General features: G+C 40.0%; 1 protein-coding gene across 7 annotated transcripts in view; it reads right to left on the bottom strand.

Moving 5' to 3' along the window:
- Nucleotides 1-25,659, bottom strand: part of EPS15L1 (epidermal growth factor receptor pathway substrate 15 like 1) — a 252,064-nt gene that overhangs the window by 174,524 nt on the left and 51,881 nt on the right. For 6 of the 7 annotated variants that reach the window (XM_089670784.1, XM_089670785.1, XM_089670786.1 and 3 more), the window contains exons 3-7: nt 20,902-20,991; nt 20,319-20,366; nt 20,140-20,235; nt 12,259-12,321; nt 3,323-3,448 (exon numbers count right to left, since the gene is read on the bottom strand). In XM_089670784.1, coding sequence (XP_089526910.1) covers nt 3,323-3,448; nt 12,259-12,321; nt 20,140-20,235; nt 20,319-20,366; nt 20,902-20,991 — 423 coding nt within the window. Of the gene's footprint in view, nt 1-3,322; nt 3,449-12,258; nt 12,322-19,437; nt 19,525-20,139; nt 20,236-20,318; nt 20,367-20,901; nt 20,992-25,659 lie in introns of those variants that run through there. The other variant, XM_089670790.1, reaches the window with a different exon arrangement.

Here is a 25,659-nt window from a genome sequence, read left to right as displayed (position 1 = left end):
TTCAGGATAATTAACCAATTACCACATATTCACTGGTTTGCACATTCCTTGTACGGTAAACGCCATTAGTAAAGAAAATACGATGATGTGCCTGGATTCTACCTCATCTGATTATTTTATTACAGATGTCTTTCCCTTCATTAAACTCGGATCTTTAATAAAAAAGAATGTAATTACTTAGAGCAGCTGCTGAATTACAACACAGACTGTTGCCTAGAGAAAATACAGATCCTTTAATACAGTGGTGTACTAGCCTGCACATCTCCTTCAATGTGCCTGACTTATGTATTAGGCAAACGCAGTGTCAAATCTGGAACCATACAAAAGGACATATGACTCAGAAGCAAGGTTCACAAGAAATTGTCTGAAATTACCTCTAAGCCCTTTTCTCTAAGTTTGGGGACGACAAAGCAGGAAGTTTATCTTCTTCATGAGTAACAAATAATGAACATTTATAATGCTAAATCAACAAAGAGGGAAGTCTCACTCGCTGCTTAAAAGACATCACGAAAAAAAGTAAAAACTTATTTCTAGCCATGGCTCATCCTAGGTCCTCTGTTCCACCCTCCAAGCAGAAAAAGTAAATCTAAAGACTTTAGTTTTTAGTTAAGAATGTGGAAGGGTTAGAATCCCTGTTTTAAAGTAGTTCTAAAGGCTCAATGTTTTTTAACTTTATACATTCTATGCAGGAAGGTAAAAAAACATTCTGTATGTAGCAGAACACTTACCTGAGCCCTCTCTCGATCCAGCAAAGTCTCGGTTCTCTGGGGACTCTCACTCCTGCCTGAGACAGCAGCAGGAGCCATTGATTCCCACTGCTGTCAATTACAACCAGCATGTTAATCAGATAAGGGAGGGGGTGGGGCCGAGCCGCGGCTCTGTGTTGTAAATGGACATGCAAAGCAACGGCTCAGGAGCGCGTCTTGGGTGTCACCATAGCAACCTGCTTGCTGTGGGGGCACCCAATAGGATGGAGGGGCCAGGAATGCCAACTGGGGACCAGAGAAAAGAAGGATCCGGGCTGCTCTGTGCAAAACCACTATAACATTTTTGTCATTTTAAGAAAGAAAAAAAAACCCACCAAGAATTTAGTATCACCACTGACAAAGGGACAGAAAATGAAGTGAAATCCAAAATTTTGCAGTTGTCACTGGAGCAGGAATATAGAAGAACTCTTCTAATGGGTACATCTGTGCCATCTTAGACAACTGTCTAAGATGAAATTTCCCATTAATTTGGAAGATTTCCTCTCACTTTCTGGTGTGTCTCTGGAACTGGTAGTGAAGGGAAATCTCCATTCAGGGCAAAGTGACGGGTTCTCTTTTAAAAATAACCACACCATGGTAGTGAAGGGAAATCTCCATTCAGGGCAAAGTGACGGGTTCTCTTTTAAGAATAACCACACCACCCACATGCCTTCCTCAGGTTCCACTGACATCTTTTTCCATTTGAGGACAGTACCATCTTCCCCCTGGATGCCATGCTCAGGCCTTGCCAGGCCCAAGCACTATCACCTGAGTGAGGCAAGGAAGACATTAACCTTACAGTGGGGCAAAAAAGTATTTAGTCAGCCACCAATTGTGCAAGTTCTCCCACTTAAAAAGATGAAGGAGGCCTGTAATTGGCATCATAGGTAGACCTCAACTATGAGAGACAAAATGAGAAAAAAAATCCAATCACATTGGCTGATTTGGAAATAATTTATTTGCAAATTATGGTGGAAAATAAGTATTTGGTCCCCTACAAACATGCAAGATTTCTGGCTCTCACAGACCTGTACCTTCTTCTTTAAGAGGCTCCTCTGTCCTGCACTCATTACCTGTATCAATGGCACCTGTTTGAACTTGTTATCAGTATAAAAGACACCTGTCCACAACCTCAAACTGTCACACTCCAAACTCCACTATGGTGAAGACCAAAGAGCTGTCAAAGGACACCAGAAACAAAATTGTAGACCTGCTCCAGGCTGGGAAGACTGAATCTGCAATAGGCAAGCAGCTTGGTGTGAACAAATCAACTGTGGGAGCAATAATTAGAAAATGGAAGACATACAAGACCACTGATAATCTCCCTCGATCTGGGGCTCCACGCAAGATCTCACCCCGTGGGGTCAAAATGATCACAAGAACGGTGAGCAAAAATCCCAGGACCACACGGGGGAACCTAGTGAATGACCTGCAGAGAGCCGGGACCAACGTAACAAAGGCTACCATCAGTAACACACTACGCCGCCAGGGACTCAGATCCTGCAGTGCCAGACGTGTCCCCCTGCTTAAGCCAGTACATGTCTGGGCCCGTCTGAAGTTTGCTAGAGAGCATTTGGATGATCCAGAAAAGGATTGGGAGAATGTCATATGGTCAGATGAAACCAAAATAGAACTGTTTGGTAGAAACACAACTCGTTGTGTTTGGAGGAGAGAGAATGCTGAGTTGCATCCAAAGAACACCATACCTACTGTGAAGCATGGGGGTGACAACATCATGCTTTGGGGCTGTTTCTCCGCAAAGGGACCAGGACGACTGATCCATGTACAGGACATAATGAATGGGGCCATGTATCGTGAGATTTTGAGTACAAACCTCCTTCCATCAGCAAGGGCATTGAAGATGAAACGTGGCTGGGTCTTCCAACATGACAATGATCCCAAACATACCGCCCGGGCAACGAAGGAGTGGCTTTGTAAGAAGCATTTCAAGGTCCTGGAGTGGCCTAGCCAGTCTCCAGATCTCAACCCCATAGAAAATCTTTGGAGGGAGTTGAAAGTCCGTGTTGCCAGGCGACAGCCTGGCAAAACAACACTGCTCTAGAGGAGATATGCATGAAGGAATGGGCCAACATACCAGCAACAGTGTGTGCCAACCTTGTGAAGACTTACAGGAAACGTTTGACCTCTGTCATTGCCAACAAAGGATATATAACAAAGTATTGAGATGAACTTTTGATATTGACCAAATACTTATTTTCCACCATAATTTGCAAATAAATTCTTTCCAAATCAGCCAATGTGATTGTCTAGATTTTGTTTCTCATTTTGTCTCTCATAGTTGAGGTCTACCTATGATGCCAATTACAGGCCTCTCTCATCTTTCTAAGTGGGAGAACTTGCACAATTGGTGGCTGGCTAAATACTTTTTTGCCCCACTGTATGTAAGCAAATGGGTGCAATTAAATATAATTTAAGTTATCGTTTCATTCTCCCTAAAAACAGAGTATTCAAAAACAAGTCACAGGTAAACATCTTCCTATTTACATTTTTTTGTCTTATTTTGGGCTTTTACCTTAACTGGCATACTACATAAACACAGGCAACAGTGCTCTTACCCGTCCTAGTATGTCCAGAGGTAGCTTGGAGTTAATCAGTACCGGCTTCACTTTGTCTCCAGATAGTAAACCATTCACTGGTAATAGGCTATCAAAAATTCCATCAAACTTAGCTTTCTCTTCTGTCTGGTAATGGCAACAAAACAATGTTAGGGATTACAAGCTATTCTTCAAAAAGTGAAAGCACAGCGGATTTGTATATACTTTTTTCTCTAGGAAAAAAAATAAAAATAAATTTTTATATATATATATATATATATATATATATATATATACATATATACACACACACATACATATATAGTTAGGTCGATATATATTTGGACACAGGCACAATTTTAGATTTTTTCAGGTATTTACCAAAACATATTCAAGCTATAGTTATATAATGGATATGGGCTGAAAATGCACACGCTCATGTTTAATTTGAGGGTACGGTCATCCAAATTGGCGGAAGGGTTTAGGAATTACAGCTCTTAAGAGTAGCCATCCCCCCTTTTTCAAGGGACCAAAATTAATTGGACAGTTGAATCAAAAGCCGTTTTAAGGCCAGGTGTGGGCTACTCCATTATTTCTTCATCAATTAAGCAGGTAAAAAGTCTGGAGTTGATACTAAGTGTGGTATTTGCATTTGGAATCTATTGCTGTGAACCTACATCATGCGTGCAAAGGAGCTGTCCATGCAAGTGAAAGACCATTGTAAGGCTTCAAAAATGAAACAAATCCATCAGAAAAATAGCAGCAACATTAGGAGTGGCCAAATCAACAGTTTGGTACATTCTGGGGAAAGAACGCACTTGTGAGCTCAGCAACATAAAAAGGCATGGATCTCCATAGAATACAAAAGTGGTGGAAGGTTGCAGGATCCTCTCTTTGGTAAAGAAAACCCGTTCACAACATCCAGACAAGTGAAGGACACTCTCCAGGAGGTGAGCGTATCATTGCCAAAGTCTACAATCAAGAGAAGACTTCACGAGAGCAAATACAGAGGGTTCACCACAAGGTGCAAACCATTCATAAGCCTGAAGAAGAGAAAAGCCAGATTAGACTTGGCCAAAAAACATCTAAAAAAGCCAGACCAGTTCTGGAAAAGCATTCTTTGGATGGATGAAACTAAGATTAATCTGTACCAGAATGACGGGAAGAAAAAAGTGTGGAGAAGGCTTGGAACAGCTCATGATCCAAAGCACAAGTCATCTGTAAAACATGGTGGAGGCAGTGTGATGGCATGGACATGCATGGCTTCCAGTGGCACTGGTCACTGGTGTTTATTCATGATGTGACAGAAGACAGAAGCAGCTGGATGAATTCTGCAGTGTTTAGAGATATACTGTCAGCCCAGATTCAGCCAAATGCAGCAAAGTTGATTGGACGGCGCTTCACAGTACAGATGGACCATGATCCAAAACACACTGCAAAAGCAACCCAGGAGCTTTTGAAGGAAAAGAAGTAGAATATTCTGCAATGGCCGAGTCAATCATCTGATCTCAACCCAATTGAGAATGCATTTCACTTTCTGAAGGCAAAACTAAAGCCAGAAAGACCCACAAACAAAAAACAACTGAAGACAGCTGCAGTTAGAGCCTGGCAAAGCATCAGAAAGGAGGAAACCCAGTCTTTGGTAATGTCCATAGGTTCCAGACTTCAGGCAGTCATTGCCAGTAAAAGATTCTCAACAAAATATTAAAAATGAAAATTTTATTTAGGATTATATTCATTTGTCCAATTATCTTTGGTCCCTTGAAAAAGGGGGGATGGCTACTCTTAAGAGCTGTAATTCCTAAACCCTTCCTCCAATTTGGACGTACATGCCCTCAAATTAAACCTGAAAGTGTGCACCTTCAGCCCATATCCATTATATAACTATAGCTTGAATATGTTTTGGTACATTGGTACATACCCAAAATAAACTAAAATTGTGCCTGTGTCCAAATATACATGGACCTAACTGTGTGTGTGTGTATATATATATACACATACACACACATATACACAGTGGGGATTGAAAGTTTTAGCACCCTAGCTAAAAATTTGTATTAATGTGCATAAAGAAGCCAAGGAAAGATGGAAAAATCTCCAAAGGCATCAAATTACAGATTAGACATTCTTATAATATGTCAACAAAAGTTAGATTTTATTTCCATCATTTACACTTTCAAAATAACAGAAAACAAAAAAATGGCGTCTGCAAAAGTTTGGGCACCCTGCAGAATTTATAGCATGCACTGCCCCCTTTGCAAAGCTGAGACCTGCCAGTGTCATGGATTGTTCTCAATCATCGTCTGGGAAGACCAGGTGATGTCAATCTCAAAGGTTTTAAATGCCCAGACTCATCTGACCTTGCCCCAACAATCAGCACCATGGGTTCTTCTAAGCAGTTGTCTAGAAAACTGAAACTGAAAATAGTTGACGCTCACAAAGCTGGAGAAGGCTATAAGAAGATAGCAAAGCGTTTTCAGATGTCAATATCCTCTGTATATCCTTGAAATGTAATTAAGAAATGGCAGTCATCAGGAACAGTGGAAGTTAAAGCAAGATCTGGAAGACCAAGAAAAATATCAGACAGAACAGCTCGCAGGATTGTGAGAAAAACAATTCAAAACCCACGTTTGACTGCACGATCCCTCCAGAAAGATCTGGCAGACACTGGAGTTGTGGTACACTATTCCACTATAAAGAGATACTTGTACAAATATGGTCTTCATGGAAGAGTCATCAGAAGAAAACCTCTTCTACGTCCTCACCACAAAAATCATCGTTTGAACTTTGCAAATGAACATATAGACAAGCCTGATGCATTTTGGAAACAAGTTCTGTGGACCGATGAGGTTAAAATTGAACTTTTTGGCCGAAATGAGCAAAGGTACGTTTGGAGAAGAAGGGGCACAGAATTTAATGAAAAGAACCTCTGTCCAACTGTTAAGCATGGGGTTGGATCAATCATGCTTTGGGGTTGTCTTGCAGCCAGTGGCACAGGGAACATCTCACGAGTAGAAGGAAAAATGGATTCAATAAAATTTCAGCAAATTTTGGATGGTAACTTGATGCCATCTGTGAAAAAGTTGAAGTTAAAGAGAGTATGGCTTCTACAAATGGATAATGATCCTAAACACACCTCGAAATCCACGGGGGATTACATCAAGAGGCGTAAACTGAAGGTTTTGCCATGGCCTTCACAATCTCCTGACCTCAACATAATTAAAAATCTATGGATAGACCTTAAAAGAGCAGTGCATGGCAGACAGCCCAGAAATCTCAAAGAACTGGAAGACTTTTGTAAGGAAGAATGGGCAAAGATACCTCAAACAAGAATTGAAAGACTCTTGGCTGGCTACAAAAAGCGTTTACAAGCTGTGATACTTGCCAAAGGGGGCAGTACAAGATATTAACTCTGCAGGGTGCCCAAACTTTTGCAGACGCCATTTTTTTGTTTTCTGTTATTTTGAAAGTGTAAATGATGGAAATAAAATCTAACTTTTGTTGACATATTATAAGAATGTCTAATCTGTAATTTGATGCCTTTGGAGATTTTTCCATCTTTCCTTGGCTTCTTTATGCACATTAATACAAATATTTAGCTGGGGTGCCCAAACTTTCGATCCCCACTGTGTATGTATATATATATATATATATATATATATATATATATATATATATATATATATATATATATATATATATAAATATAAAATGTATACATTAAAAAAGTTGACCCAAATCCATTACAATTTCCTTTTATAGCATAGTGTGTTTTTAAATAATTTGCCCTAGTCTACCCTCCCCCACTCATCTCTTAAGTAAAACTCAGACCTGTTTAGACATCCCTGGTGAAATTCGGAGATTCACATTCTTCCCTGACCTGGGGCATGTACTAGCGATTAGAAAACAAAATGATGGAGTACAAGTGAGCATCTCCCCATTTTCCAGAGCATGCAGAAGGTGAACGAAGCCACTGTTTGTCTGATCTGGGTGATCACACATCTAAAGTACGTAAAAGGTGACTTACTTGTGCTGAGGACTGCACAGGTAAGTTGGGAGGGAATTTGGTAAACAACTTTATTCAAACCAAAGTTATGCTTTAAGATTACTCCACTAGGCAAATATAACGTATAAATGCATTTTGGATACAGTTCTTCAACTAGATTTTGTCAGGCTTGATCCTACAGTACCAATATTCATTGATGAATTATTCATTTCTGCATTATTTTGGTAATACTGAAATGCACAAAATATTACCATCTGATATGTACTGTATGTTGTTCATTTCACTACACTGTATCCATACTATAGGAAAGATATATGAAATGGGTGTACTACAGCCACACCAACAAATAGCAATTGCTAAAGCAACCAGAACTACTTTTATTTTGAAAAAGTATAAATCAGACAGGTTATTGTGTGGTGGACCAAAAATATAACTAAAGAGTGTCACTGAGCCAGTATCTAAGCACAGCTAAAACCTTCCTATAACAGGATCTACATTGTTACCTACAGGTCTCCGTTCAATCATATATTCCAAAAGAAGATTTATTCCTCATTCTATGCTAATGAGCAGAGCCATGTAAATCATATATTTAAGGCCCTTGGTTAACTGTATATCCAAAACTGGTTTAGTGTATTGATGATGGCCTACAAACCTGAAACAACTGTATGCAGGCAGGCATAAATGATTATATTACCATTACTACTTATATGGACTAAATATTGATGCTTTGCTGAACACCATACCAGATTTACATGTCTGCAAACAAATGATCAAACATTCTATTGCATTACTGCCCACGGGTGTGTAAAAGCCATCTTCTTCACTGAATCAGAAATGCCGCCTTCTCTTGTCTGTTTAAAATGACAGGCTGTCGAAGCCAACTGTTGGCTTTTTTGGCCAGAATTTTCTGAGTGGCTCACAGCCATTGTTTTGTAAGTAAACTGTGGTCTGAGTAGATTGTTGTTGAACAGCAACTGCTTGCTGATGCTAGTCACAGAAATCCTGGTGACAACATGGTCACAGTTTCGTTGTTCAGAAAAGAGAAAACATTTATTGATTGGTTAGTGCAACTGAATGTTGTCTGCAGATGTTCGTTCAGTTCATACATATTCTTTCCTCCGGTATTTTTTTTTTTAACCAAAGTCTTTTTTTTTTTTTCTTTACAGTACCTCCATTTTAAAATACATGCTTTTTTATGTAGAAAAAGAGTTGCACTCCAGAATGATTACTGCTAAACAATTTTACATTATTTCCTATTCTCTTCTATGGATAAGTGTGGCTGACATGAGCCATCTTAAAAGCTGGTACTGACTGAGTGGCTGAAGAAGTACATTTAGACTGGAACAAAGCAATTACTGTATGCATTGCAAGTTTTTACTTATTGTACATCTACGGAAGACAAGACAACACAGCTCATGTTCTTTCATTTCAAACATTTTTAAATCTAAAACAAAAGAAAATGTTAAAGTACAGTGCATTCATAAAGTATTCAGACTCCGTTCACTTTTTTGAATTTTGTTATGTTGCAGCCTAATACTACAGTTGGTTAAATTCTGTTTTTTCGTATTAATATACACTTAGTACCCCATAATGACAAAGTGAAAATAGAATTTTAGAAATGTTTGCAAATGTATGAAAAAGGAAAAACTGAAATATCACATCGGCATAAGTATTCAGACCCTTTGCAACAACACTTAAAATCTAGCACAGGTGCCCCCTATTTCTCGTGATTGTTGCCGAGATGTTTCTACACCTTGATTGGAACCCACCTGTGGTAAATTAAATTGATTGGACACATTTTAGAAAGGCACACACTACTCTATAAAAGGCCTGACAGCAGACAATGCATACTGTATCAGAGCAAAAGCCATGCAGTCAAAGGAACTGTCTTTAGAGCTCAGACACAGGATTATTGCAAGGCACAGATCTGGGGAAGGCAACAAAAAAATTCTCCTGCAGTGAAGATTACCAAGACCACAGTGACCTCCATAATTCTCAAAATGAAGAAGTTCAGCACAACCAGGACTCTTCCAAGAGCTGGTTGCCCAGCCAAACTGAGCAACCAGAGAAGGGCCTTAGTAAGAGAGGTGACCAAGAACCCGATGGTCTCTCTGACTAAGCTCCAGAGATCCAGTGTGGAGATGGAACAAAATTTCAGAAGGACAACCATGACTGTAGCCCTGCACTGATCTGGGCTTTATGGCAGAGTGGCTAGATGGAAGCCTCTCCTCAGTGCAAAATAAATAAAAGCCCACCTGAAGTTTTCAAAAAAGTACCTGAAGGACTCTTGGACTGTGAGGAACAAGATTCTCTGGTGTGATGAAATCAAAATTAAATGGTTTGGCCTAAATTCTAAACATCATGTCAGGAGGAAACCAGGCACCGCTCATCACAATACCATCCTAACAGTGAAGCGTGGTGGCAGCATAATGTTTGTCAGCATCAGGGACTTGGGGACTGATCAGGGTTGAGGGAAAGCTGAATGGAGCAAATTACAGAGATATCCTCAATAAAAACCTGTTCCACAACACTCAGGACCTCAGACCGGGCCAAAGGTTCACCTTTCAACATTACAATGATCCTAAGCACACAGTCAAAACACAGGAATGGCTTAGGAACAACACTGTGAATGTCCTAGAGTGGCCCAGCCAGAGCTCTGACTTGAAACCCCCCAGTCCAGGTGTGCAAAACGTGTTGCGTTATACCCAAAAATATTTTAAGCTATAATTGATGCCAAAGTTGTGTCAACAAAGTACTGAGTAAAGGGTCTGAATACTTAAGTACATATGATATTTCAGTTTTTTCTGTTTAATAAATTCGCAGACATTTCTAAAATTCTGTTTCCACTTTGACATTATGGGGTACCAAGTGTCGATTAATGGGGGAAAAATGAATTTGAACAATTATAGTATCAGTCTGCAACATAACAACATTGAAAAGGTGAAAGGGTCTGAATACTTTATGGATGCACTGTATGTAAGGCTATTTTTGGATAGATAAGTTTAGAACCATTTTATTTTTGTTTGTGTTTTTCATCGTATGCATTCTGTTTCTTTTCATTTCCTGACCCAGAGCAACAGGAGGAAGTAAAAGATTTCTTTAAAGTGATATCCCCCTCTTGGACAGCTTTCAATGACAACTTAAAAAGTTTGAATTTCCTATCACCTTGTACAAGAGACAATGATCACATAGACCAATTGTGAGGGTGAATTTCCTCAGTTGAGACACAGCATTAAACCCAATGTCTCATGTTCCTGATATGTGCCTGCTGTACCATGTACTTGTATGAAAAAGTATCATGTTCTCTTTGTATTGCTTCCTTTGTATGAAATCCCTGGTGTTCCTGCCAGTCCCTCTGCTTTCCTATTAAAAACTGACCACACTAGCTATGAGTGTACAGTGTGTTCAGTTTTCTAGCGGTGCTGGGAGCTGATTAAGCTTGTGCCAACACCCCTCACTTTACAGCCATTCACTTTGAAGATCAGTGTGTTGCGGTTTCTCCTCCCTGAGCTCCTTATGTAGCCGAGAACAGAGAGTAAGTGATCACTTATAAAAAAGGGAAAAAAACAAAAAGGTATCTATAATGTTTTTTTACACGTATATATGAGGTTTTGCCTTTAATTTCTATTTTAAACTGAATGGGTTGTTTTACAAGGTGAGAGTTTACAGATACTTTAACAACCTAAGGTGCTAACACTTCTACAGTCTATCACCCCCCAAAAAAAGTTTTGGCTTTAAACACACTTTAAAAATGTAATCTCTCACACCTGTACACCCCCTATAGGCTAGATCAATTTTTGGATTTTTGCTATGGACCTGTTAATTCAGCAATAACTCAGGAAACTTTTTATTTTCTTTTTAATGAAGGACGTTTCAACTGGTCTTGTGTTTTTATTTACTTTTAATATTTTTTGGTGAATCTGGTAAGCTAACCCCTGCATCCCCACAACCACCAGGTCAGGGTTGTGGGGAAGAGGCCCCTGTCCTCATCAAGTGCCCAGCCTCATGTTGAGGGCATGTGGCCTGGTATGGTTCAGGAGGTGGGGGGGGGGGTGCTGCATCCTCAGAAAAGGGTCTGATTTTGGGGGATCCCACACCAGACCAAAGGGGAGGATCCACACACTTTTTTCTATGTGGGCTCTTTTGTTTACATACTGCACAATGGGGAATCACCTGATGACAGCAGGGGTGACTCATCATTGTTGGAACGTGGGTGGGTGCTGGCTCCCTAATAACCTATAACTCATCTCTGCTGGCTGATAGCAGGGATGAGCAACCGGTTGTTAGGACGCCGGTGGGTGTCGGCTTCTGAACAACCAATAATTAATCTCTGCTGCTGACAGCAGGGATGAGTCACTGGTTGTAAGGAAGCTGGCCGCTGCTGGCTCCTTAAAAACCTATGACTCATCCCTACTGGCTGAAGGGATAATTAAAAAAATGCATTAAAAATGTAGGAAAAAAATGCACCACATCGCACTGCACTAATGTGAACCTCGTCCAGTGTTTCTCAACTCCAGTCCTCATGGACCCCCAACAGGTCATGTTTTCAGGATTTCCCTCAGATGAAACAGCTGTGGTAATTACTAAGGCAGTGAAACTGATCAAATCACCTGTGCAAAATAATGGAAATCCTGAAAACATGACCTGTTGGGGGTCCATGAGGAATGGAGTTGAGAAACACTGACCTAGTCTAACAGTCACTGTATTTACACAGCAAATCCCGGCAAATGAGAGAGGGGAGTGGCCGAAGGGTAGAAGGCCCTGGTTAAACCTGTCACAAACCTGGGTAATTCAAACCGAGTAATCCAAAGAAAAAAAAACCCATAATAGTTATATTTTATTTCTTCAAATGCTCGCAGTAAAATGATCAGGATTGCAACAGGTTTCATTATAATAAATTTTACAGTACGTAGAGTATCTCTTTAGTGCATGTTATCTGAGCAAAACTTACCCGAACAGACCAAAGACCTTCAACAGGAGGTGGTGTGATCAAAAGGGGGCTGCTGGTATCATTCTTCAAAACAAAAGAAAATGGAAAGTTATTGCACATTATGTACTAAATTTAGCTGATTAATTAGAGCATGTAGTATTAAAGGACTATAGCGAAAAATATTGTGTTTGGGTAACTGCATGTGGTTGATGCCTGCAATCGTAGTATTTACTGTGTTAATTCCATTTTGTTTCAAATGCTTATTTTTATTCACCATTTGCAAGCAGAGCAAGCTGTCCAACAAATGTGGCAGTAAGGTGAACCACACCTATACAGTTTGCGCGTTTGATCCGTTTCTGCAGTGCTTTTTGCAGTGCGTTTTTTCATATGTGTTTTTGACACGTTTTGTGGTATTTTTTTTTTTGCCAACTTGTTGCTGGGCAAATTAAAAACTTCAAAAATGTATCAAAAACATACTACAAGCATTTCTGCAGTGTCTCCACTGAAGTTTATTGAACCAAAATGCAACATTTTGCGTTTAAAAAAGTCCCTTACCCATTCTAAAAATCGCACCAGGTGAAAACGTGCAGATGTGAACGTGTCCCATAGGAAAGTATGTTAAAATGACTGTAGTGTGTTTCTGCAAAATGCACAGCAAAACGCTTAGATGTGAACCTAGCCTTACAAAGGTTGGGACAAACTTTTAGCCCTGGTTCACACCGCTGCGACTTCAGGTGCGACAAGCGATTTACAAATTGCATGTAAAGTCGCATCTAATGTATTTCTATGGCACTTAACTGAATGGTCTTAATAGGTGTGATTTAAGTAGCGTTATTTGAAAATAGTTCCTGCATTACTTTTTCACCACTTCAGTGCGATTTAACGCTCATAGGCTAGAAGGTAACTGGCAATGAAATCGCACTTGTGTCTATATCAGTGCTACTTTGAAGTCGCACTTTAAATGGGACCAAATTGCACCACTTTGAAATCACATTCGGTGTGAACCAGGGCTTACAGTGATTGTAAAGCTTTCAATTTTTTTCTTTTAAATAACAAAAATTTTATACTTACCTGCTCTGTGCAGAGCAGTCCAATCCTCCTCTTCTCAGGTCTCCGGACGGCTCTTTAGGCCCCTCCCGCCTGCTGAGTGCCCCCTGGAGCAAGCTGTTTGCCCAGGGGGCACTCATGCATGCTCACTCATCGCTGTGTCTCAGTCAATGAGAAGGCAGAGCATCTGCTCTTCTCCACATCGCTGGATTGGGATCGGGCTCATGGAAGTTTAAGGAAAGGGTGGGGGGGTTGAGGTAAAATGCATGAAAGTAAAAAACCTTGAGCCTTTATAACCACTTTAAGCTTCTGTCCAGATAAAACTTGATCACTACCAGGGTAGCCAGACTGGTTTCGGGTATCCTTCCCACAGTTTATGCAGCAATGTTATGCTACATAGATTTTGGTCAAGAATATACCAAACTATAGCCATATGTTCTTGAAAAACCATAGACTAGAGACCTTCCTTAATAAAAATTAAATAAATAAGCTTTTACTAAGGCAATAACTGAATCACTTTACCTTGATCAATTAAAAATGAGTGCAAAATTGACTGGCAACATGGCCAGATTTGACAGCATCTGGGCCCCATGAGTGAAAAATCTCGAACCCAATCTTGACCACCTTCACTCGTGATTTAAAATTCCTACACTCAAGGACCATTTGATCCCTGGATAAGGAAATCATCCTCTCCTCTTTTTCTCTTTCCACTTTCCTTTAATTTTCTTCCACCTACTCCTCTTTTATATTGAAAGTTCTATCTCATCGGTAACCATACAACTGCCACAGTTCCAATACTAACGCTCTACCTATCATGTCCACTCAAGCAATAACTACTCTTGCTTCTTTCATGGTTTGTAGATCTCATCTATCTTACCTTAGCTGCTCTCCTATCACTTTTTCTGTTGGAACATAGTATGACCACTATATTTGATGGTGTTTGACATCATCAATATCACATGTAATATTTTTCTCTGCTTACAGTGGGGAAAATAATTATTTGATCCCCTGCAGATTTTGGAAGTTGGCCCACTTACAAAGAAGGGTCTATAATTTTTAGCATAGATGTATTTTAAATGATAGAGAAAGAATATCAACCAACAATCCAGAAGAAAACACATGATACAAATGTTCTAAATTGAGTTGAAGTTCAGTGAGTAAAATAAGTATTTGATCCCCAAGCAAAACATGACTTAGTACATGGCAGAGAAATCCTTGTTGGCAAGCACGTTAGGTAAGACGTTTCTTCTAGTTGGTTACCAGGTTTGCATCTTAGGAGGGATTTTGCTACACTCTTCTTTACAGAACTTCTCTAAATTCTTAAGGTTTCTTGGCAACACAAATTTTCATCTCCCTCCATAAATGTTCTATAGGATTAAGATCTGGAGACTGGCTAGACTACTCCATGACTTTAATATGCTTCTTCTTGAGCCACTTTTTTGTTGCCTTGGTGGTATGTTTTGGGTCATTGTCACGCTGGAAGATCCATCCACGACCCATCTTCATTGTTCTGGCTGAGGGAAGAAGGTTCTCACCCAAGATTTTACAATACATGGCCCCGTCCATTGGCCCCTCAATGCGGCAAAGTCGGCCTGTACCGTTAGCAGAGAAACAGCCCCAAAGCATAATGTTTCCACCTCCATGCTTGACTGTAGGGATGGTATTCTTAGAGTCATAGTCAGCATTTTTCTTCCTCCAAACACGGTGAGTCGAGTTAATGCCAAAGAACTCCAAATCCTTCTCTGAATCATTCAGATGTTCACTGGCAAACTTCAGATGAGACATGTGCCTTCTTGAGGATGGGGACCTTGGGGGAACTGCAGGATTTTCAATCCATGGCGGCGTATTGTGCTACCAATGGTTTGTTTGGTGACTGTGGTCCTTACTGCCTTGAGATCATTCATAAGCTCCTCCCATGTAGTTCTGGGCTGATCCTTCACTTTTCTCATGATCATCCTTACCGCATGAGGCGAAATCTTGCTTATAGCTCCAGACCGAGGGTGATTGATGGTCTTGTAACCCATTCCATCCTTGTGCAGGTCTACAATCTTGTCCCTGAGAACCTTTCACAGCTCTTTGGTCTTGCACATGGTGGTGAGGTTTGAATGGAAGAAAGAGATTCTGTGGACAGGTGTCTTTTTTATACACCTAACGAGTTGTCGTTAGAAGCACCTTCTTAAATTGACAGTAATCTGTGGTACACATGTGCACATAGCCAGTCTATGAGAGTCAGAATTATTGTTGGTTGGTAGGGAAGCAAATACTTTTTTTACTCACTGAACTTCAACTCAATTTATAGCATTTGTATCGTGTGTTTTTTCTGGTTTGGTTGATATTCTGTCTCTATCATTTAAAATACACCTATGATAAAAATTATAGGCCCTTCATTTCTTTGTAAGTGGGCAAACTTAAAAAATCTGCAGGGGATCAAATAAATGTTTTCACCACTGTAGTTATAAACCTTTCCATTATGAAACTTCAATAAAAATCTATTGAAGTAAAAAAAAAAAAAAAAAAAAAAAGCGTTAGCTTGCTTTGCGCTTAATTTTTATATTTCCTACTTAAAGTGGTTGTAAAGGCAGAATGTTTTTAACCTTCATGCAGCGATGTGCACGAGAGCCTTGGCTGTCCCAGGACTCCCTCTCCTGCTTGTCTGAGAAAGCAGCAGGAGCCACTGGCTCCCACTGCTGTCTATCACAGCCAGCGAGCCAATGAGGAGAGAGTGGGGGGCAGGGCTGAGCCACGGCTCTATATATCTTATAGATGAGAAGAGCCGGGCTTGAAAGCGAGCACGCACCAATGCCCAAATAGCAAGCTGCTTTCTATAGGGGGCACTGGTCAAGGGGGAGGAGCCAGGAGTGTCGGCGAGAGACCTGAGAATAAGAGGAAGAGGGTTGCTCTTTGCAAAACCACTGAACAGAGCAGGTAAGTATGACATTTATTTTTAAATCAGAACCTTTAATACCACTTTAAAGTTAATTTAAAACTACATGTCCATCTTAGACAACCCTGTCTACAGGATAAAAATTATTTTGTGCAATGTAACTGCACTAGAATAAGGGAAGTGAAAATATAAGAGGTCTACTGACAGAATAATTAGGTAATAAATTTGTTAAGAGGGGACTCTGAAAAGACAAAAACAGCTTTGTTATCAGCAGACTGCAGCACATACATCATTTTTTTATCAGTCAAATATATGTAAATTTAGCTCACGATAACATCTCTTTATCAACAAAGCTTTGGTAGCTTCCTAGGTTTGAAATATTTTTTTTGAGCACTGCAGCCAGCATGAAGACGAAACATTAGCCAAAACTAAACAATACTTGAAACTAGGGAAATGCAAGAGGCCAATGAAAGCACATCTGTGATGAGTGAATTATGGAGGCTGCATAAGCTGTCTACTTGAAAATGCTACTTGCCTGGCTGTGTCTAGTATGCATACTTCAAAATCGCAGACTGGGAACAAGTATGTAGTAAATGAAAGGCAAAAATCTAATTTATATTTGTATGAGTCAATGACTTAAACCTTAAGCAAACACATCAGTATCATAGCCAGGCAACAGTAGCCCACATATTTCTCTCATGATCAGTTTACTTCTAATTTTGTTGTAGCGTTAAAAATAATCACCATATAAATGCATTTAACCTGCAACTGTATGCAACAAACAACAATATAACAAAAAGGATATAAAACATTTTTTGTGACAAGTGCCAAAAGAGGAAAAGCACTACTGTGCAAATGGGCAGGGGTATTAAACAGCAGTGTCTAAGCAAGTTCTATCTCAACTGGTATCATTGTCCAAAGCAACCAATCAGCTTCTGTGCAATAGAGGAATGGACGCCACTCAGATCAATCCCCGATGGGCAGGGTGAAATGCGTCAAAGGGCGTGGCTGGAGAAGCGGTGGAGCCACCCTACACACCAGAATCCAGGGACTGGTCTGAGCAGTGTCCATTCCTTGACTGTACACAAGTCACTGGAATAACTCACATACGCTGCTCCCTCTTTCAATACCAGTATGTTGATCTACTCTTGCTTCCTAGCTTAGAGTGGCGCCACAGACTCTTCTATACACTCAGCTTCTATATTTTATTTCTACATTGCATGGAAAATAAAACTTTAAAAACAGATTGGCTATGCTCCAATTGAAACTGTTTTTCTCAGGTACTATTTATAAATCTTCCCCAGTGCCCAGACTGGCAAATAAGCTTTTCATGTACATAGTCATGAGAACAAATCTTAGAACATAGAGTAGTAATCTGCAATTAACTGAGGTTCAAAATATTACATCTAAGGGTGGATTAGATCTTAGTGCAGGATAAAAGCTACTTACAGAGATTTCTCACTGGAAGTGACAAGCGTTGGGATGGCTACCTGTTCTCAACCAGCAAGCATGTGTATGAGGTTCATGACATGACAATCTCATTCCCTTTTCTCATACCCAGAAATTGGAAAATCTCAGCGTGCAGTAGCAAACGCTACTGTTAGTTTAAAAGAATAAATTACTGACCTCTATAGCCAGATCCTTACTCAGCTGTTGCAACCAATGTTAGGAAGATGGGGCCTTGCATGGACACCATTAGGGCATGATTCACAGCTCCATACTTCTTAAAACTTATATCAGAGTTCACGTTCAAAGATGGAGAAATGGCCCTGCAGTGCTACTGATTTTTTTGAGTTAGTCCATGTAAACCCTGTATCTATTTTTTTTTTTTTGTTAGCATGGTTGACGTCATGCCTCAATGTATGCAGCTTTCGTAAGCAAAGTTTTCTTTTAAGAATTTGTTGCAAAGTTGTTTACCTGGAGATCTCGGCACTAACTACACTTCCTACTACTGCAGCTTTGTCAGCTTGCAATGGCATCTTCTTCTTCCTATTTAGTATTCTTGATACGCAGCCCAACAGCCAACTGAAGAAGTACACAAAGCAGGTTGACAATGCTGTTGCTAGTTTGTGACAAAGTTGCTTAGGATTACTAGTCTGATAGAAAAAAGTGATGTTACTGCCAGGATCTCCAGGTAAGAAACTGCAACAGATTCAGAAAAATAATTTGCTTATGAAAACTGCATATAGAAGGACACAATGCCAAACATATTGAAAAACAGACCTTTGGTTTACAGAAGTACAATTATTTACCCTGCCCTGAGCTATCTCATTTTAGTTTCAAGGTGGACAAGCTCGGAAAACCACTTCACGCAGACCAAGTTCATGCCAATGCAATTACTTCCAGCAGTACTTCTTCCCATGCCCCTATTTCTAAGTGGAAAGGAAATCAGTAGTGTAACAGAGGCCACAATTGAAGCCACGCTGTACTGGCGTGGAAAGGGGCTGCTTAACCATGCAAGTGGCATCCTAAGCAGGCAGCTGCAATAGTGAAAGGAACAGCAGAATGTCATTAATATTATTTAGTTGCTAACCCTGTAAATCCAAGCATGCTATTTTATTGTACTAAGGCACTACAGCTTTCTGCATGCTGGGTATTGCATTACCACATGACTTCTGACAGTTACCAAAACTGTTGTATACAATTGTTGCAAACAACCATTGTTTGGTTTGCCAATCATTTTATGCCTATTCAGCACCTGTCATTGGTAAGATCATTCACCATAGTATTAAACCTCATTTACTGGCTTAATTCCCATACATATTTGCTGGGTTGAGTCATGTTTGCTGTTGCATGTCAGGATTTCCCAATTCTTCAATAGGAATTCCAAGTGTCAGTAACATATGCCAACTTTATAGTACAGTGAATGTACACAGTCACTGACCCTGCCATTTACTTCTAAGGAAGACTTGCTTCCTTTTAATTCACTAAACAAGCATGCCATTTCATTTACTGTCTTGCAAATTAGAGTTTTTCTTGCCCTAGAAATCTAATTTGTACTCACTGGCATTTGCCCTCTCTTTCTGCTGTAGACTTTAAAACTAAAAACTAGTAAGTCTGCAGAGCAAGTGCTAGAAAACCTTGACAAACTAGTGTGCCCAGACCTGTCTGCCTTATACAGTACTCATTGAGTCCCAGGAGTAGGGTGTAAAGTACTGTCATCCTTACTTACAATATTCTTATAAAAGTTTAAAATTTTGCAGTACAGTGTGTGTGTAATGTTAAGTGTAATATGTGTAGTAAAAAGAATAGAGGGCTTGCAAATATACCTGCATGGATGGCCCTCTGATAGCTGTGTCCATCACTGGTCACATTCCACCAGAGTTTTGCTGTAACAGACTATTAATGGTGTCCAATATGTGCCGCCCTAAATGAATTGGTAAAACTTTATGCTGCTGAAATATAAATATATAAATGAAAAAAAGTTTTTATAAAAACAAATCAGCTAAAGTACAGTAAGGGGGCAAAAGAAGAAAATAATTAAAACCGAATGCAACCAGAGAAACAGTTCCAAACATCTTAATGCTGTTTTGCCTTGGGAATGATGAATACGATGATATACTTATCTTATTCCTTGCTCACGAAGGCTGTCTCTCCTCTCCATATGAATTGTCTTCCCTTTGCTACCCAACCATTCACAGCTCTCTGACACCATCCCATACAACGCCGGACAAGTAGTCCTGCACTGCCTGTGTGGACGCTGAGGGCTCACCCACAACCCAAGACATCAGACAAACTGAAGAGAGTGCTGGATGCCAAGGAAGAGAGGAATAAGGCAAGTATACCACCCTATTCATTATTCCGTAGGTAAAACAAAAAGAGTTAACTTTTTTTCGTCCCTAAAGTTCAGTTTCAACGTAAGAGAATTTGAGAAGAGATTCTGACAGTATGTATATTTAATTGTAAACATGCTGCTGAAGTACTAAGAAAAGCAAAAAAAAAGTTATAAACAGCAGAAAAAAAACACTTACAAATTTGGGAGGTGGCACTGGTATGTTTAGGCTGGCCAGGTTAACTTCATGTCCACTTTGCGCACAGGCCACTAACCGCAAAGCAAAAAAAAATCCCTGCATTTAAAGAAAAAAAAAATGAAAGTTTAACTCACAAAATATAAATTAAATATAATAAGTATAAATTACCTTCTTTATACCTGTTTGTCTAAATAACCCTTTCCCTCTGGATCAGCTAGGTCCCAAATCTAAATTAACAGAAATACACAAGAATAGTTACAGAGCATTTAAAGCCAATGTTTTTTTTAACTTAAAATATTAAGCATGTTATACTCACCTGCTCTGTGCAATGATATTGAACAGAGCAGCTCCGACCTCCTCTTCTGGTGTTCCCCTGCCTGCACTCTTGGCTCCTACTCTTCTGTATCTGCACCCATAGGAAGCGCTATGGGGGCAGACACAGAACAGTGCTTGTCCACAGCGGATCTAAAGTTCCGCTTTAACCACAATATAAAGTGAAAAATGTTTTCAGATCTGTAATTTATAGTTTATTTAAAAATCTTTTAAAAAGAACTAGACATTTATGCAATACACATGGCATACTTCATGTAAAACTGTCAGAAACTGATCTCAGCAAATACATTTTGTCTTTCCCCTCAATAAATTAAAAAATTAGGTTTATGTAGAAGCATTAACTTGGATCTGTGTTAAAGTCATTGGCCAAGAGGTAAAAGACTTTAATCCTTTTTCTTGTGCATGTCAATATGGACAACGATTAAATACCTTTCCAAGGATAACATCTGAAAGTGCAGACTTTTTGAGGAAGAGTGCTGCTTCTGATGGTCCTACCCTGCCAGTATGAGATGGATCCACCTGTAAAATAGAAATTAGAATATAAAAACCCCATGAACATGCAAATTAACAAGACCGCTCAACCTAAAAAGCATAACCTCCTTTACAAGAAAAATTATGTTAATTCAAGCAGCACTTAATATATGGAATTTTCTTTCCTTTCACCATAGGAAAAAACAAATATGAAACCAGCTAAAGTAAACAGCTACACTCCCATGACATAGCACTATACTAGCATCACTGTTATATTGTTTATAAGTGCACCAAATAGACAAAATTATACAGTGGACAGATGGCATATATATCTTACACAATACACTAATTATACCCCTCAAGGGCTTTCTTCTACTGTGTCTAAGGACTCTGATCACACACATATACATATATATATATATATATATATATATATATATATATATATATATATATATACACATATATATATATATATATATATATACACACACACACACACAGTGAAGGAAATAAGTATTTGATCCCCTGCTGATTTTGAATGTTTGCCCACTCACAAAGAAATAAGTCTAATAATCGAATTGTAGGTGTGTTGTAACACTGAGAGACTTCAGCTTTTGCACTTTCCCCTACTGGGGACAATTACTCTCAGCTGGCTTTGGCCCACAGGGAATTGGAACTTCATCTTACATCGCTAACCCACTCTGATGCTGCCATACAGGCGGATAGTCTGTTTGAATCTAGAGACAAAAATGGCAAGCTATTGGTCAATTTGCTTGCAGACACCAGGCTGCTAACAGTTGTTTCTGAACTGATTTCAATTGAGTTCTATCCGTGATACTTTTTTTATATGCACTAACATACAATTTTGAGGACAAGCTTTCGGGGAATGTCCCCCTCTTCAAGGTCTAAGCAGTACTAGGGCTACAATCAACCTGAACTGATTTCGAAATCTGGGGAGCATCTCACAGACCCCTCAGATATACTTTCACAATTTCAGAGATTTTATCAACAATTATATCACCCGATTTCCCCCCAGATGGTCCTTCTCTAGCGCAAACCCTGCGGAGCCTCTCTTTGTCAAACCTGTTGGAGAAAACCGTATCTGCTCTTGACAGAGATCTCTGCCCTTGAAATTGAAGCAGCTGTCCAATCCTTTTCCCTCAACAAAATGCCAGGGCCAGATGACTTGCCAGGAGACTGGTATAAGATGCATGCCAAGGAACTGGCCCAAAGACCCTGCAAAATATTTGCTGATAGTAATGAGTCCCAAACTCTCCCTCACTCTATGTATCAAGTGCACATCATGCTATTACCTAAACCAGGCAAAGACCCCAAATACTATGCATCATATAGGCCCATATCACGCCTAAATTATAATTTAAAGATTCTAACAAGAATCCTGGCCATGAGACTGATGAAGTTTCTGCCCTCCTTGGTCAGCATAGATCAAATGGGTTTTTTACCTGGGAAATCCACAGATAATCATCTTCGTAGAATTTGTACTCATGTACTACTCCTCACAAATGACTCTGCCTCTTGAATCCTTTCTATTTTAGATGTAGCCAAAGTTTTTGATTTGGTAGTTTGGGTTTATATGGCGGCTGTTTTGGAGGTGGAGTCTTATTTCTTAATGACCTGAGGCCTTCCCTTAAAGGAAGCACTTCATTTAATCTCTTCCTTTTACCCCTTATCCAGCTTAAAGGTTAACTGGGATAAGTCACAAATTGTACTCCTAGACCACAAAGCACAGGACCCAGAGTTACCTTTAGAGTGGACCTCCTCTGCTAAATATTTGGGGGGGGGGGGGGTTTCTCCCCAGGTCTCTGCTTATTACCTTTTACCCTTATTGCAAAAAAGCAATGCATGACAGCTTGGGCACACCTTCCCCTCTACTCACAGGAAAAATATATCTTCTTAAAATGAAATTGCTCCCTTCTTTTTTGTGCATTCTTTCAAATATTTCCTTGGTAACCATACCGGAGAATTTCAAACAATTTGATTCGGCAATGTGCTCCTATATTTGGGACTCTGGACAGCCCAGGTTTAAACTGGCTACTCTCCAGTGGCCTTAGACACAAGGGGGGTTAGAGTGCCCTAGCTTTTATACCTATTGTATTACTGCTTTGTTTACTTATGCTCATAACTGACTGGCGGCGGAGGAGAGCAACACTGCAGTGGTGCTTGAAGCTGCACATCTTGGTTCCTATGAGGTATTGAAAAACCTGCTATACAGAGGGGCTTTGGCTCCTTACCCAATTACACAATCAATGAAATCACTTATTAAGGCCTGGCAATTGTATCATCCTGCCACCTCACATGTCCTTGTGGCTGAACCCCCCCCTCTCAATGAACTCTTTGTATGCCCAGATCCTAATGTCTGGGAGTCCAAAGGGATCAAATATCTTCCACAAATTTGTGAGGTGGGTATTCTTCAAATTTTTGACTCCTTGAAAATAAAGTATGCACTCCCTAATTCATATTTGTTCAGGTACCTCCAACTACATCATGCATTCCAGCAGCAGTTTCGTAATCAACCCATATCTTTTGAGGTGTCAGGACTTCATTGTCTAGTATGTATAAATTTCTGCTATCATTGGTTCATGAAGGCCTAGATAGGCTGCTCTCAAGCTGGCAGAAGGAGGTACCTGAGCTAGATACAGAGGATTGGGAGGACATCTGGGAAAATCCAATTCAGTCACTGGTTTCAACTAGAGATTACTTAGTTCAGTTTAAAATACTAGATAAAATATATTCCACCCCCCAAAAACTCCATAGGATTTATCCCTCCCACTCTGCTAAATGTTGGCATTGCTTGGAGGATCCGGCGACATTCCTACATGTATTTTGGGATTGCCCAGTGATTAAATCTTTTTGGTTGGAGGTCACTCAACGTATCAGGTCTGTAACGACCATCTCTGTACCCTTAACATGTATGCATGTTAGGTTTAGTTCATCTTCTAGCCATGTCTAAAGCTATGAGAACTTTACTGGGTTTACTACTTTTTTATGCACGTAGAGTCATTCTTCCTAAATGGAAGTCCCCACAAGCTCCTACATCTGATTTCTGGAAGCATATAGTTAACAAAATGATCTCATTGTATAAATTTGTATTTGAGTCAAGGGGCTATCTTAACAAGTTCAGTAAAGTCTGGAATATATGGATAGATGCAAAAGATTCAGTGGCTTCTGTTGATTTACCCCATTAGCTTTTTAACATGTTGTATCCTTGTATTTGGTACAGCATACTTCTAATTACGCTGTGGAGCCTTGGAGACTGTTTGTATTGCTCCTATCCTATTACTAGGGGAGGAAAGAGTTGTGCCGGCTGGCAATGGTTGTCACAAAGTTTAAAAGTTAAGCTGCTTGTTATCCGTTTTGTTTTTACACTTATTTTCTTAGCCTGGGTATGCCCAATATGCTTTGTTTTGTAATTTACACTTAAAAAAAAAAAAGTTCTTGTGGTATTATCCATAATATCATCCTCAATTACCCCCAGAAGGCAAGTTGGCGGGCTACATACGTCTGGAAAATTGAAAGCGTCAGCCATAAACTGGGTAACTTGCGACTACAGTGGTCAGACGTTAGCACATTCCCCCACCATATGCAGGAACGTTCCCTCAGCTGCTAAACATTTATGACAGGTTGCAGTGTCTCGCCTACCCATCTTGAATAAATGTATTGTTGTATAATATATCTGGTGTAAGTATTGGAGTTATCTCATCTTATCCTTGGAAGAAATGGCAGGAGCTACATATGAATGAAGCACCTCTGACCGCATCTCTTCCGTCAGGGCTGGTATATGAGCACCCCACCGTTCCCTGGTCCTATGGCATTGTCTACTATCTATCAAAGTCAATGCTTAATAGCTAGATAGCAATTTACTATGCTCCAGCCTCAGGAGAGTTTCTAGTGTTAGAGAGAGACAGCACCTTCGCACAAAATTGTCGTAATGCAGCATAACTGAGCTCAGCATAATGAAAACCCCAAGAGGTAGGTATGCCCCAAATCAATCTGCATTTGTTGAAAGGATTTAAACCTCCCATCCTCATATAAATGATAGAGGTATTTAACCACATAGTATGTCCATATACGACTGTCATCCAATTTAGAAAACTCGCCCAAGCACAGGTTACACCATAGCAGAGCACTCGGTGAAAGACCCAGAGGCGCATACGAAATTTGATTGATGCTCAACTTCTGCATATTCCTACAAACCTTCAGTATGGTCATGTGAATTTCCGGCAGCGCAAGACCCCCCCTTTCCACAGGACGTTGCAAAATTTCAAGAGACACCCTAAGTACCTTAGAACACCACAAAAAGAACTGAGCAATGAATTAATATGTGTGAAAAGCCTTTTAGGAATGTATATTGGAGGACCGGAGTGAACATAAAGAAATTTAGGTAAGTAGATCATCTTGAACACGTTAACCTTGTCCAACAGCGTTAACCGCTTCCTGTCCAAAGCAGAAATACTGCTCGCCGGCGCCCAGTAATTTTCGACGATCTCTGACGTGGTGGATAACTGTTTTGTTTACTAACAGCTCTCCTCTCTAGCTCCTTCTCCTGCCCTCCGTTCTGAGCCGTGCTGTCTTCTGCTGTGCGCTGAGAATGTCAGCAGCAGCAGAGGAAGCTGGGGGATAGGGGAGAGAGAGACCGGCAAGTAAAAGGTGGGGGTTGGCAGCGCAGGTACTTGTTTGTGGTGTACCTGTCAC

Source organism: Staurois parvus, unplaced genomic scaffold, assembly GCF_062004578.1.
Source record: "Staurois parvus isolate SC_StPar_1 unplaced genomic scaffold, SC_StPar_1.0 ptg000096l, whole genome shotgun sequence".
NCBI classification, from domain to species: Eukaryota; Metazoa; Chordata; class Amphibia; order Anura; family Ranidae; genus Staurois; species Staurois parvus.
This window is presented reverse-complemented; position numbering and strand designations above follow the sequence as displayed.